The sequence below is a fragment of the Mus caroli genome, unplaced genomic scaffold, assembly GCF_978045245.1.
Source record: "Mus caroli unplaced genomic scaffold, Mus_caroli_1 scaffold_9, whole genome shotgun sequence".
NCBI lineage: Eukaryota > Metazoa > Chordata > Mammalia > Rodentia > Muridae > Mus > Mus caroli.
The window spans coordinates 82,500,361-82,514,639 of record NW_028227264.1 but is presented as its reverse complement, the minus strand read 5'-3'; the positions used below and the strand labels follow the sequence as shown (position 1 = coordinate 82,514,639).

The 14,279-nt window shown below is 49.3% G+C and overlaps 1 protein-coding gene across 2 annotated transcripts in view; it reads right to left on the bottom strand.

Moving 5' to 3' along the window:
• The window catches only part of Chst11 (carbohydrate sulfotransferase 11), a 213,404-nt gene that overhangs the window by 96,471 nt on the left and 102,654 nt on the right, over positions 1–14,279 (bottom strand). For both annotated transcript variants that reach the window (XM_021174779.2, XM_021174780.3), the window contains exon 2: positions 7,891–7,976. In XM_021174779.2, coding sequence (XP_021030438.1) covers positions 7,891–7,976 — 86 coding nt within the window. The remainder of the gene's footprint in view (positions 1–7,890; positions 7,977–14,279) is intronic.

Genomic DNA, 14,279 nt, shown 5'->3' with positions numbered 1-14,279 from the left:
GGGACACACCAGTAAGCAATGACAGTGATGTCACTTCAATGACCACATGGTCCAGTACACAAAATTGATTCCAGACAGCGTAAGGAAATCAGAACACAGACTCCCTTTGTTGTTGTTTTTTTAACCAATGACAGGTAGAAATGATATTTTGAGAGCCTTGGGCTGGATAAAACATCTGATTAAAATGTATTTCACCTGTTTGCTTTGTAGCTCTAGGCTAACAGAAAAATCTCCAGAGGAAGAAAAGCAGGAAGTGTTTCCAATGGAGGGCGCTTCTGAATGAGCAGCCACAGCAGCAGCAGCAGCAGCAGCACCAGCAGCAGCACCAGCAGCAGCAATAGCACATCATGCAAACAAGCCTGGCTTGCCTGCCACGTGCCCAGAACTCTGTATGTTTTCAAATGTAAGTCTGAAAAAGCTAAAACCTTTGCATGTTTTTTTCTTTTTTTTTTTTTTTTTTTAATCCCAAGTGCTAGGATTAAAGGCGTGCGCCACCACGCCCGGCTTTTGTTTTTTTTTTTTTGTTTGTTTTTTTTTTTTGGTTTTTCGAGACAGGGTTTCTCTATGTAGCCCTGGCTGTCCTGGCACTCACTTTGTAGACCAGGCTGGCCTCGAACTCAGAAATCCGCTTGCCTCTGCCTCCCAAGTGCTGGGATTAAAGGCGTGCGCCACCACGCCCGGCTGCATGTTTTTTTCATTCCTGTTTTATAAGCAAACTCTCCAGTGTTGAGAAACATGTAGCCGCTGGCCTGAGACCTCCAGTGCCCAGCGTGCGTCCTGGGAGAAAGAGACCCCTCCCCTCATCCCCTCATTCCCCACCACACACACATACAGAGCAGCACCCACAGAGCTTGACAAGAAGCCAGGCTCTGGTACACTTAGCCTCCATCTGAGGTCAAATTTCAATTGGCCCAGAAGCTGTCCGAGTTGTGCAATTTACAGAAAAATCAAATGATGAAGAGGCCTCTCCTAATTGAGGGTAATTCAGGAAATAACTCTTGGTAAATGGCAGCTCATCCAGCTGTGTTACCATTTGGCAATGGCTGAGGTCACTCCGCCACCCCAACGCTGCTTCTCCTACTGGAAATATGTCAGATTCTGTTCTCACATAGAGCCACAGAAAAACCCCAGTTGTTCCAATCACTTCCTCGCCATATTTCCATAGATGGTGTCAAAGAAGGGGGCGTTCCTGAATCTTCTGTGTCTGAACAGAACAATGGCCTACAGAGGCAGCAAGGGTTAGCCACAAACTCCCAGGTAGCACACACCACCTCAAGAGGGAGGGGCTTCATTAACTCCCCCATTACCAAGGTGCTCACAGAGGGGGCTTGTGGCAGACACACCTACAGGAGCTTTTCAAACTACACCGCTGGGTCTGCTCACTGTCTAGGACCTGTGTGCAGTGGACGTGTTTGAACATAGACTGCTCACGGAGACATAGACATCCATGGTCTTTTAAATGGGTGTCTCTAGCTCGAAAAAAGCCTGAGATACGACATAAATCAAAACAAACTGTGCGCTTAGTGAGTGACTCCTAACTCTGTCCTGATTTGAGAGTGTCCTCGGAGGCAGGAAGCCCCAGAGATGTCCGTCTGTGCACCCTGAGTTCTGAGTGCAGGTGTGAGCTGCTGTGCTCCACCTTCTACGTGAGTCCTGGGGGGGAGAACTCAGACCCTCCTACTTGTGAGGCAAGCCTTTACTGAATGAGCCTTTGGAATGTGAGGTCTTTGACTTGCAGAAACCTATATGACAGGCGTTTTCCTCTAATTCTCTACAGATGAGGAAGCCCAGGTTTGTGGAGGTCCGGTAATGGCCGCAGGTCATATACCTGGGTTAGCATCCCTCAGTTCTTTCAAGTATCTAATCTTCTCCTATGACCTGAATTGCATCTCCCTCCAGGTCTCCACCTGTCCTAGCTTGATTGGATATGTGACCAGGGTAGCTTTTTGCTTGAATATAATAGAGCTGCTAACCATGGAAAAAAAAAAAAAAAGACAGCCCACTCACTGTCCCTGGCTTTGTAGAGATCCTCGCTGGCCTAATGTCACTTGCCATGAATAATGTAGCACTCAAGAGACTGCTATAGGTAGGGACAGGTTAATGTAATATTTCGTCTTTGCTAGCCAGCTGCCATTCTGCTGGGCCAACTATCGGTAATAGCCCTGCAGAAGGAGCCAGTCTACGACTAAATCAATCCCTCTTTGGCTGGTGGACAGCTGTTGGGTCAAAGCAAGATAATGAGACATGCTCATCATTTACCAGGTGGCTGCTAATGAGGAGATTAATGCAGCAGAGTTAGGGCTGAACAACGGCTGCCCTTTCTGGCCTTCCTAGGCAGGTACCACCCCCAACATTCTCTGCAAACAGCAAACTGCTGAAGCAGACAGCCTCCCCCTTCCTGATTATTTGGAAGATGCAACTGATCTCTGGAAACCTCATCTGATGTCTGGTCCTTCCCCTCCGCTTACAGGACAGGCTGGGGTATTCCTTTCAAGGGGGAACTTGTCCCAATGTGTTATCTGGGGCACAGTTTCTGTGGGTAGCTGCAGAAAGCAGGGACCCTCTTATCCTTAGGACAACATTTGCCTCCATATGGAAAGACTTCAAGCCTGAGTGTATTGTTAAAACAAGAACACAAGATGGCCTGTTCTTTAGACTCAAAAGTGTCTGTAACTGAAGGTCCTAGAGGACCCTTCAGCCCTGTGCTGCTGAACTCAGAAGCCCAGAACAATAACCTCAGACACACTGGCAAAGTCCTAGACTGGATAAAGTCAGCCCCCGCTGGGGAAAGACCTAGGCTCCGGGCAGTTCTTCACATCTCTAAGTGCATCCCATGTGTGGTCAAAACTGAGAGCCACTGGTTTAGCACAACGCCTTCACTTTACAGACAGTGGTGCTGAGACCAAATCTTGGGGGGCTCCAGCTGTAGAGAAGCCCTTCCCCTGAACAAGCAGCTGAGTCAGAGGTCCACCTGCTTCATGAATTGAGGGTCTCCCTGCGACCCTGATGCCCACCTACCTCCACTTCCTCTCTCTCAAGATGAACACTTATGACCCAATCTCCCTGGGACTGAGGGCTTTTCCTGTCCCTTCCAACCAGGCTCCAGCACCTGCTGTTTGCTCTTGTCCTCTGCAATGCTAGTCTCTCCTAGCAGTGTATGTGTCTTCAAAGGCCTCTTCCTCTTAAGAGTCCCCACTGTGCACAGGACTTGGGGGGAGGGGTGCTAACACTACATCTCCTCTCACCTTTCCTGCTCTCTCTCTCTTCTGGGACCTTTTTTTCCTCTGTTTATTCTTTAAGAACCCATAGGACCAGCAAAATGTGCTGAGCACTGCAGAAAACGCTACCCAGGTCAGGGTGAGGAACGTATCCACAGACTCCTTCCAGCCCTCCACCACAGTAGCATCTCTCAGTGTAATATTTTCAGTGGGATGGACACCTCTGAGGAGCGGGAACCACCATCCAACAGCAGAGTTCTTAGAGGTGACTTCTGCTTAACCTAGCTCCAAGCCAGGGCATAAAGTCCTCTCCTGCCTTGGCCGGACACCAGACTATGAAGAAAGGAAACTGCCAGCTGGAAACGCTTATAGCACATCTACTGTGGGTTCCACACCACTCCATGGCCTCAGCTCTGCTCACTGACAGCTTTCTCTCTGGGTCCATGGCCCCATGCCCGGCTGGGCCCATGCCTCGCCTTTGACATATTAGGGAAGGAGAGTCTTCCGGAAGCTTTTTTTCTAAGTGCCAAGGCTCCCTCCTCCTACAGGCTAGCAGGGTAAGAAAGACCCAGTCCTGTCATTTAGTAGTACATGATCTTGGTGCACTGTGCAGCCTCTTAAAAACTTAGCTACCTTCTAAAAAATGAGGTTATCAAGAGACCTTCATCTGGAAGGGGGACTTGTAAAGGCTCAGTGAGGGGTTGGACCATGGGTCACTGGTAGGGAAAATGGCTGCTCAAGTGTTCAAGGGGCCTTGGGTTCAACCATCTCCAACCCAACAAAAGCAAGAGCAATGACCCTTGTTTAGAATATGTCTAGAATAGTCACAGGAATGTATTCCTTGTTCAGTAAACACCAATTGTCTTTCTCCTTCCTCTCCTTCTTCTTCACTCCATCCTTAATCCTGTGCATCCCTGGAGGAGAAGAAAGTTCACTTCAGCACACCAAGAGATTGCCCCGTAACTGAGGTAGTAGGACCTCAGAGTTTCAGCCATATTCAGCAACACATCACCCAGAACACTTGTAGATCTCTAAACATCTGGACCCAGGGACTCCAGGAAGCCCCCGTTCAGACCTAGCTATGCTGCTTGCAAGTTCGTGGCCAGCACTGAGCCACGCACCCTGCCCCCTTAGAATGCTCTAATAACAGGGCAGGCACACATGCTAAAGAAAGCCATAGCAGGGCAGGCCAAACCGCGTGAATGAAACTGTGAAGATTTCAGGGAAGCCATGAGAGGCCGGGAGGTGGGGAAGCAGGAGGACAAGCTGTCTCACCCTCGATGACATTCAGGGACAATTACACCCTCTCAACCAGCTGAGAGCAGTTCTCTGCCTTGTGGGTCAGCACTGACTGAGCGGGGGCAGCCTGCAGATGGCTCGGCCCACAAGTCTGTGGTTGGCAACTCCTGAACTTTCGGTGACTCGGCGCCAGCTGATCCGATCAGCAATTATGTTTTATTTTGGGGCCAGGGAGACAGCAGAGAACCAGGAAAATTATAAGACATTACAGTGCTATTTTGCTAAGAATATCGACTGGGAAGGATTTTTTTTTTCTTAACCAATTGTTCTTTGGATGGTTTGGGGGTTTCAGTGCACTAAGAAAGCCCCAGATGCTGAAGTCAGAGTAGAGGCAACTGCCCCTGGGCTGATTTCACTCTTTATCCAGGGAAAACCTTGTTGGATATACATCTGTTTGCAGGAGGAGGGTGGTTCCTGCCAGGAGGATTTTGAGGGTAATAGTCACCAGTACCAGTCACTAGTAACTGCGTGCAATTTCCCCGTTCCTTCTGTGATTGGATCCTCACTGCTTCCTACTAGCGATCTGGGCTCAAATAAATCATATACAATTATTAGTTTCACTTCTCTATCCATAAGAGGGGAAATACCATCTAGCTCAGAGCTCACCATACATATTCAGTGAGCTGAATCCAAGACCCAGGAAGTGTCTGGCCTAGCCTATGTATCTGAGATAACTAAGAAGGCGCTTCTTGAGCCGGGCGTGGTGGCGCACGCCTCTAATCCCAGCACTCGGGAGGCAGAGGCAGGCGGATTTCTGAGTTCAAGGCCAGCCTGGTCTACAAAGTGAGTTCCAGGACAGCCTGAGCTATACAGAGAAACCCTGTCTCTAAAAACAAAAACAAGAAGGAGCTTCTTGCTGTTAGGTGAATTTCTTGTCGTAAAAAATAAATGGTCTCATTTTTACCATCCTGTTACTAAGACCAAAGAGACACCCAGAAAAAAAAAAAAAAAAAAGCTGCGAACACCATTTCTGGGAGCCGTTCAGGTTAGAGCGATCAGAGTTTGCCACTTGCCTCAGTGACGACGCTGCTCCAGGCTCGGCAGCTGAGCTGGTAGGAAACTATGAGAACGTGCAGGGGAGCTCAGCCCGGCGTTAAGCCTGGACATGACTCAGGAAGGCAAGGCTGTCTAAGCTCATCAGCATGTCCCCATCTTAAACTCCGCAGCCCACCGCTAACCAGGGCTGCTTCTTCAAAAACAAGCCCTGCTTAAGGACTGTGCAGGGACAGGGCATAACTGCCACTTGTAAAGGAAACTAGACCCAGAAAACTACCTCCACAGGAAACGGGGTGATCTGCCTGAAGAGTGTTTGCTGGATGGGCTGGAGAGGCCAGACAGTGTGCCCAAGATGCCCTTAAAGGATAGTGACTCATTTACCAGTGCCCTCCCCTGGTTGTGTTAGTGAACGTACCTTTCACTAACACAACACTCACTGTGAAGAGGGATGACAGTAGATGGGATAGTCGCCTTTCCTCTGACTGGTCTGACAAAAAAACAGACGAGGCCGTCCATGCACACCAGTCCTGGGACAGAGCAAGTACCCATTGCAGGTGGCTATATTAGCTTCAGTGCCCTCTAGGCCCAGTCTCTGATATGCCAGGGGGTCAGTGAGGGAACAAACCAGGAAATCACAAGCCCCATAGCGGACAGTCAGCACAGAAGGTCACCGCACCGCCTCTTGAATACAGCAGTTGGTATTAGTCCCCGAATGTCATAAAAGAGGGGTGGCAGTCAAAGCGTGGTTATGTGGCCCGTGCAAGGTCACAGAGCTAGGAAATGATGTCACTGGACTTTGACACCAAGTCTGACTCTGAAATCGAGGAAAGTGACAGCTCACAGTCATCCTCCAGAGTTCCAGAGGCATGCTGGGAAACGGGCACCTAGTGCGGGCTCATCACACCTTCCGGCTTGCGCAGCTAGAGACGTGGGAAGAGGGAACCTGAACCCTGAGCTTTTGCTCTTTCAAATGTCACAGATACTTGGGGAACCCTGACATCAACCAGGCCCAGTGTTAGGCACCGGATGTATATGGTAGGCAAGACCCAGTCCATGGGCTTTCTCCCCAGAGGGTCAGCTACAGTAGAAGTGACTCTGCCTATGCATCTTGCATCTTGTGCTGTTCATCAATACAGGATGTCCAGAGGGAGTGCGGATGGTTCTGATGGAGTAGCCTGGGTGAGTTTCAATAGAGCATATCAGAAATTCTATGTGTGGCCAAAGCCTGCTTGATCTTTTTATGAAGATGACAGAGTAGACAAGCTAGGAAACTTACAATGGCCAGGTCACGGGGACAGCAAAGGAACCCAATATCAAATCCCCCTTGAGTCTCTCTCTGTAAAGGCCAGCAGAGGAAGCCTCAAGAGGCATTGAGTTTGCAATCCTCACCTAGAGCCTCAAGACAGAGAATCAACAGGGCACCACTGAACACCATTAGGTCACCAAGGGTGCCCGGATTCTAGTCCTATTTTTCCCCCAGAAGGGAGCACAGGTGGAAGGCTAGAGGGAGAAAGTGGAGCCAAGAAGCTTTTAAGTTTGTGCCTTTGCAATCACTCTAAGAATCTGTCCTCCTTGAGATCCGAGCATATTATCTTCTCCCTCAGGCACCATGTTCTATGGAAATACATAATTGAGATGGAGCACAAAGTGAAGCCCTGAGATCATGAGCGTGCTGATCTCCTCAGCACGCACTCATTTCTCAGCAGTTACCAAGGTCTGTGGGCATTGGCTTGGTCACTCAATCAGGAGAGACACTAACAGACATTTCTACAGAAGGACGGGCTCAAGAGTCTCCACACCAACTCAAGTGGCCTGAGGTTATTGCTCCTGACTGCTCCTCACTTCCCATGGAAGGCACATTCCACTCCCCACCCCAACCTCCACACTCGACACCTTGTTAAACGAATCAGTCAAAAAAACCAGCAACAGTTACTTTACACCCATGCCCCAACCAGGGGGTCTTCTGTAGTGAGGTCATCACTGGGTCTCACTCACTGCATGCAGAGTTTATCCATGTGCACACCTTTCTGGGGGTGCCAGCGGAGAGTTGCACAAGCTTGCAGACTTTTGAATTTCAGAGTCCCATTGCTAGGACCTGGGACGATGTCACATGAGATTTGTTTATATTGCATATGCATCTCACGTACAGTGTCCTGAGATAACTTTGTACAGTATTTCAGTGCACCTGCATTTTGACTGTGATCCATCACATAATATCAGACACGGGTGGTACTTTTCCACTTGTGGTACCATGAGGCTGCTCAAAAGGGTTTGAGTTTGGGAATGTTTCCGGGAAAGGATGCTGAACGTGAAGGCAGGAAAGGGGATGTCAAATCCCCAGAACACACACTGATAGCAACAAGGACCGGGGTCCTACCTGGATGGGATTGTAGAGCTCCTGCAGGGGACTTCTCGATCCCTTCCGGCAGCAGATGTCCACACCAAAGGGGTTCCTCCGCATGACTGGGGAGAAAAAGTGAAGCTCATCAGAAAACAGCTATAAAGGCCTGCTGGCTGTCAGAGGCAAAGGCATCTGGGAGGGAGGAAGAAACAGGATGCAGAGAGGAAGGAGCAGCTTCTAAGCAAAGAGCCCACTGCTGTCCAGGCCGCAACAGCACCACGCCTTTCTGTCCCCATGCCCCCCAGCACAGACCACACTAGAAATGCTTTCTGCCGCACACAGGAAAACAGGACAGGCATCTAGAGCTCACTGGGATGCAGCCACTTTCAGAAGGCATCAGAGTACCCAAGGGAACACGTGTGGCTGTGCCGGGGTGTGGGATCCTAGTCTCACATCACCTAGCAACAGGGCTGTGGTCTGAGAACCTCACTGTGAGGTGACATAGTCCCATACACTGACAAGATGCGAGACGGTTGTTCACAGAGGTCCTGTTGACGAGGCTGCTGAAGAGGGTACGGAAGACTGCCACTGTGAGCATGAGTCCCAGTTTGCTTTCTGTTGCTGTGACAAGGGTCAGAACCAAAAAAATAACTTGGAAAGGAAAGGGTTTATTTCACCTTACAGCTTATAGTTCATCGTGAAGGGAAAGACAGAGCAGGAACAGATACTGACACATGACGGGACACTGCCCGTCTTTGTTCCCCACGGTTCACTCACCCTGCTTTCTCAAACCACCCAAGACAGCCACTCAGGGGTGGCACCGTCCACCATTAATTAGCAATCAAGCAAATGTCCCACAGACATATCTAGAGGTCAACCTGATGGAGGCAAACCCTCAAATGAGGCTCCCTCTCTCTGGGTATATCAGGCTGACGACAACTACTAGCCATTATGGCATCTTCACAGGAAGAAATGCATTCTACAATAATGATAAAAATGGGAGCAAATAACTACAAACCAGTACCACAGCTATTCACACTGTCTCATGGGATATCCTGGATGGGAAACACTTTGCTTTTAGAGAACTCTGTATGTGGTTATGCCAGTGCCACCAAGGGCCCGGGAGCATCCTGCTGTAGCAGCTCTGTGACGTTTCTATGGCGCAGGTTTCGCTGAGGCAGAAACTTCCACCTCCATCCTGATCCCACACAGTTCTGTGCTGACTGGGTCACTCAGCATGCAGGTACCACCCTCGGGCAATACCACCTCCTCCAGACACCTGGGACCTGCGCTCCTAAGAATGGGGGAAATCATTTTCAAGGGCCCCTCCACAGTAGGTCAAAAGCCCAGTCTCTCCTAAGTCTTTTACAATGTTCATTTTCATTAAAATAGCAACTTCAGGCAGAAAGGATGAAGGTCTGTGCTTATGGAAAGAACCGGCCCTTACAACTGCTATGAGGATTAGAACTCTACATTCCCCTGGGGTGAGGGGGCCAAGAATCCTTGCCAATAGAAATGAACCCTTTTTTCATATTTCCTGCCTACAAACACCCTAAGCCCATGCATGGACACCTAATTATAGACAGAGGAAGAGGAGAGGACAGAGGAGAGGGAGGGAGGAAGAAGGGAGGGAGGAAGGGAGGGAGGGAGTGAGGGAGGGAGGGAGGGAGGAAGGGAGGAAGGAGATGAGAAGGGGGAAGAAGAGAAAAGGAGAGGGAGAAGGAGCAGCGGGTAGAAGAACACATGAACAGGGCTTTGTTCAAACACCAAACCATTAGTTACAGAGTATAGTTACAGAGTATCATCGTAATGAAGATTAATGGAGCAAGAATAGCAGAGACTCTCAGAAGTCCACACACTCTGGTGTGTAGTGGTGACCAAGTGCACATTCCCTCATTCCCTGGACAGACAGCCTGGGGTTTCATCATGGCTCTAACCAGGTACCAGTTGTGTGACCTCAGGCAAATCCCGCATCCTCTCTGTGCGCTTCCTCACCTGTATAAGGGAGCTGGAAGAGAATCTCTCTGGGCTGGTTGTGAAGCTTGAACGAGTTACAATTCAGACTGCTTACAATGTGCCTGGCAACAGAAGTTTCTAAAGCCACTCTAGGTACGCCCATAGCAATGTATGATGGGTGTTGCCTGGCTGCAGGTAGAAAGATGGGAACACCTCTCTGCCTGGACTAGCTAGGGAGTGGGCTGAGTGAGAACTGACCACACACCAATCAAGATACAGTCAAAAGACTAAGATGCCTCTAGGAAAGGGGCTGTGATGGGGGGTGGGGGAGGGGATGCTCACATGTCCGCCTGAGGACAGAGTGAGGAGCCTGGGGCTTGGGAGATGGTTCAATTGGCAAACGGATTCCTAAGGAAGCATGAAGGCCCCCAGAACCCACATTAAAACAACCAACCAGATACAGTGGCGACTGCCCACAAGTAAATACATCTCCCACCCTGGGAATGTAGAGATGAGACCCCTGGAGCTCACTGGCCAACTAACCTAACTGAAGTGCAGAATTCTAGGTTCAATGAGAGGACTGATCTCAGAAAATAAGGAGTCACATGAAACAGAAAGACAGATATCAATCTCTGGCTTTTGCAAACACACACACACACACACACCAAGCACTCTCCTCCCCTCCACACATGCGCACACAAACACACAAACCACTCCCCTCCACATACACACTCACATATAAACACACATTCATGCACACAGGCACACACATGAACCAACTGCCTACATACACACACACATACATTCACACACACATTCACACACACACACACACACACACACACACACACACACACACCACTCCCCCTCCACACACACATTCACATACCCCATTCCTCCTCCACATACACACCTCTCCTCCTCCTCCTACACACACAGACACACAGACACACACACACACACCACTCCCCCTCCACACACACATTCACACACCCCATTCCTCCTCCACATACACACCTCTCCTCCTCCTCCTCCTCCACACACAGACATACACACACACAGAGTAAAGAGTAGTTAGCATAAACAACAGGTGAGCTGCCTCCCTCCCCAGCTCCTCCTGTTGAGCCTTGTGGAGACCCTGAAAGGAAAGCATCCATCCAGGGAGAAAAGGCCACATGTCCCACCCCCTTTCCTTGCCTTCCAAACAGAAGGCTGGCAAGCATTTTCTGGAAAGGACAAGCAGTGTTTAGCTAAGTGCCACCACTGGGTCAAAGAACAATAGAAGAAGAGTGACATGAGGCATGCTAGGGAGCGAGCGAGCTTTGCTTATGGACAGGAATCTGACATTCCTGCATTAGGAAATATGCTTCCTTTGTTGGCTTGTTTTGATGGCTTAACAAAAATAGGCAGGAGGCAGGGTTTGTCTCTGAGGCTGAAGTAGAGATGCCCTGCCCTGGAGCCCAGGACTCCAATAGAAGCTATGCACAGATCCTGCAAGCCCAGAGGCCTTCCCATGGGAGGAGGGATCTTTGAGCAAAAGTCAACACCTAAAAGCCGTTAGAATTTGATTAGGCTGTCCAGGAAAACACTGCTTCTTTGTCCCTCAGAGGCTGCCCCAGAAAAGTTCTTTGTGTTTTTCTTTAATTTATGACTTCATTTTTCATTTCCACCAAAAAGGAGGTAAGGTGTTGAGGGCACGCAGGTCCTCCTTCTGTATAATGGTATCGCAGCACTTGGAGGGGCGAACATGGCCATAAACCATGTGAAATTACACCCGCGCTGTGCAAGGCTCAAGTCTCCCCACGGCAGCAGGCAGCAGACAAGCTCACCGGGATCTGCCACACCGTGGAACCCATTAAAAGCCTGCTTTTACAGGAGGCAATATTATTTAATTGGTTTATTTTTCTAAAACAAGGTCTTTAAGAAGCTTGGATCGTGTGGGGCCTGCAGCTTCAGGTCCTTTACCTGTGACTTCATGGGGGCGCCATGTGAACTGACTTTGGCACCCCAGGCCACAAAAGCCAAAGGGGCTTGTGTGCTATTTATAAGTTGGACAACAAGCCTGCCCTGTGCAGAAGGCGTGGAGACCACAAAACCAGGAGCATGCCAGGGCTCGAAATGGTCCACAGTTGCGATTTCCAGATTTCAGACTTTTGCATTTAAGAATGAGCAACTGGCTCAACAAGACGGCTTGGTGGGTACCAGTGATAATATGAGTCTGATCTTTGGGACACTGCACTGTGGAAGGAGAGAAAGGACGCTTGCAAATCTGTCCTTTGATGTTCACATGCCCGCACAATCAAACATACACATGCACACACATGCACTTAGTTAGCTAATTAATTTTCAAGGGACTGATTGACTGACTGGCTAATAAAGCCTATGCAAATATCCAAATGGACCCTGCCCTCTTAAGCAGTTCCCATGAGCATGCATGGTAAACAGACTTCATAAATCCACATCCGAACCTAGGCCATCAATAGTATAAACGTCCCCAGGGCCCCTTGACTGAGAGCCTACATCTTATCTCAAAGAATCTTTGGTGCTTCAAATCCAATTTGTTCAGAGTCTGAGGGCCTCTTGGATGCCATCTGGTCACTTGTGGTCACTCTCAAAGAATAAAGGTGGGCCAGTGGAGGGACAGAATGGCCTGTTACATGAGGAGAGAGGGGGGCTACAGAGCTGGCACGGACCACCAGGTCTCACATTCAATGTCACTGCCCCTCTCTGTCCACAGGGGGTTTTTAGTACATATGTGTGGTGTAAGATAAAGTGAGACAAGAGGCCAGACTATCTGAGGGTTTAACCAACAGCATTGATTCTTCAGGAGGGAGTGAGCCCAAACCACTGACTAGTAGTTCAGAATGAGGCAGAAAAGTTAGTGAGATTGATAACAGATTCGTCCCCACAGGGCAGTTCTCCTTCAAGGTGGTTAACTTAGCCTTCTTAGGCAACAGAGTTAAATTAAGACAGAGCTAGGGAGGTAAGAGTGGGTTTAAGAACCTGAGTTGGATCTCCAGAATCTACGTGAAAATGTCAGGCGTGTCCTTACACTCCTGTAGTCAGCTCAGAAGAGGGGACAGGAAGATCCAGGGAGGGGATCCTCCGCCAGACAATCTAACCGAATGAGTAACCTCCAGGCCTGTGAGAGACTTTGTCTCAAAGGATGAAGACAGGGCTTTGGAGAATCCCCTCTGGCTTCCATGCCACCTGCACAAGTGCATACATGTACACACACACACACACAGAGAGAGAGAGAGAGAGAGAGAGAGAGAGAGAGAGAGAGAGAGAGAGAGAGAGAGAGAGAGGAGACCTAAAACAAACAGGCAAAAGCACTGAGAAAGGTTAATACAAGATGGCATGTTCCCCAGTACATGTAGTGGTGTATGTCCAGTGGACTCCTCTTCTGACTCGTAAGCATGAAGCCCATTCCCTTCTCTCTTCGGGCTGCATAGGCTGGGAGAAACCTGACTCTTCCAGTCAATTCCCTACCGGTGTCCATTAGTATTTAAGCTCACAAGGCAAGGAGTCCTTCCTGATACCCTGCAGGACCATGCTGAATAGAACTCTCAGCTGCTGAAGGTCAAGGGTATACATCTAAGCATTCAGTAAATATTCCTAGCATTATGAGAAAGACAAGCAATAGCATTCATCTAAGAACCAGGAGGCTCACTGACTGGGAAGCCTTCCCCAGGGGCTCCCTTACCCAGCATGGAAGAACAGACTTGCTCGCTCAAAACTTCACCTGCCAGATAAAAGTGACCACTGAATGGATTCATCAGAACCAACGGCTTCCACAACCACCTCTTCTAGTCCTGAGGGTCCTGGTCTCTCTGCAGGAATAAGACCAAGTGGGGGGAGGGGGGCTGTGTCTACCTCCAAAAACACAAGGTCCAGCCTAAGGAAACCACCTGTTAAAGCCTTAAGTCAAGCTCATGGGGGACAAGGAGGGTGTCTCGAGACTGTGGTGAGATGGCTTCGTGCAAGCACAGGGGGTGGATGTGCATGGCAAAGAGAGGTGGAGAGGGAGAGGGAGGGAGAGAGAGAGAGAGAGACTGAGACTTCAGAACTGGGTGTGATGGAGCCACTCTGGGAGAGTAGAAGGAACAACGGAAAGAATGTTTGGGTCACCCTGAGATTCCTATACTGAAAGTCTGGGAGGTGTTAGCCATGGGGACAGAGCCTTTAGAATGGGGGTTCCTCTCTGGATAAAAATGGAATCTTACCTCAGGAGGACACAGAAAACACAGAACCCATGAAGCAGGTGGCAGATGTTCTGCAGACTAATTTGTGAGCACCTTGATCTTGAACTTGTAAGAAATACATTTCTGTTTAGATGCTAAACAGTCTGTGGTTGGTTGTTATGGAAGCCAGAATGGGCTAAGACACAAAAACTCGGAAAGTGATCTTCTGGCCAGCAGAGAATGCCACTCACCCCACTCAGAGCACAGCAGAGGAGAAGGAGAAGG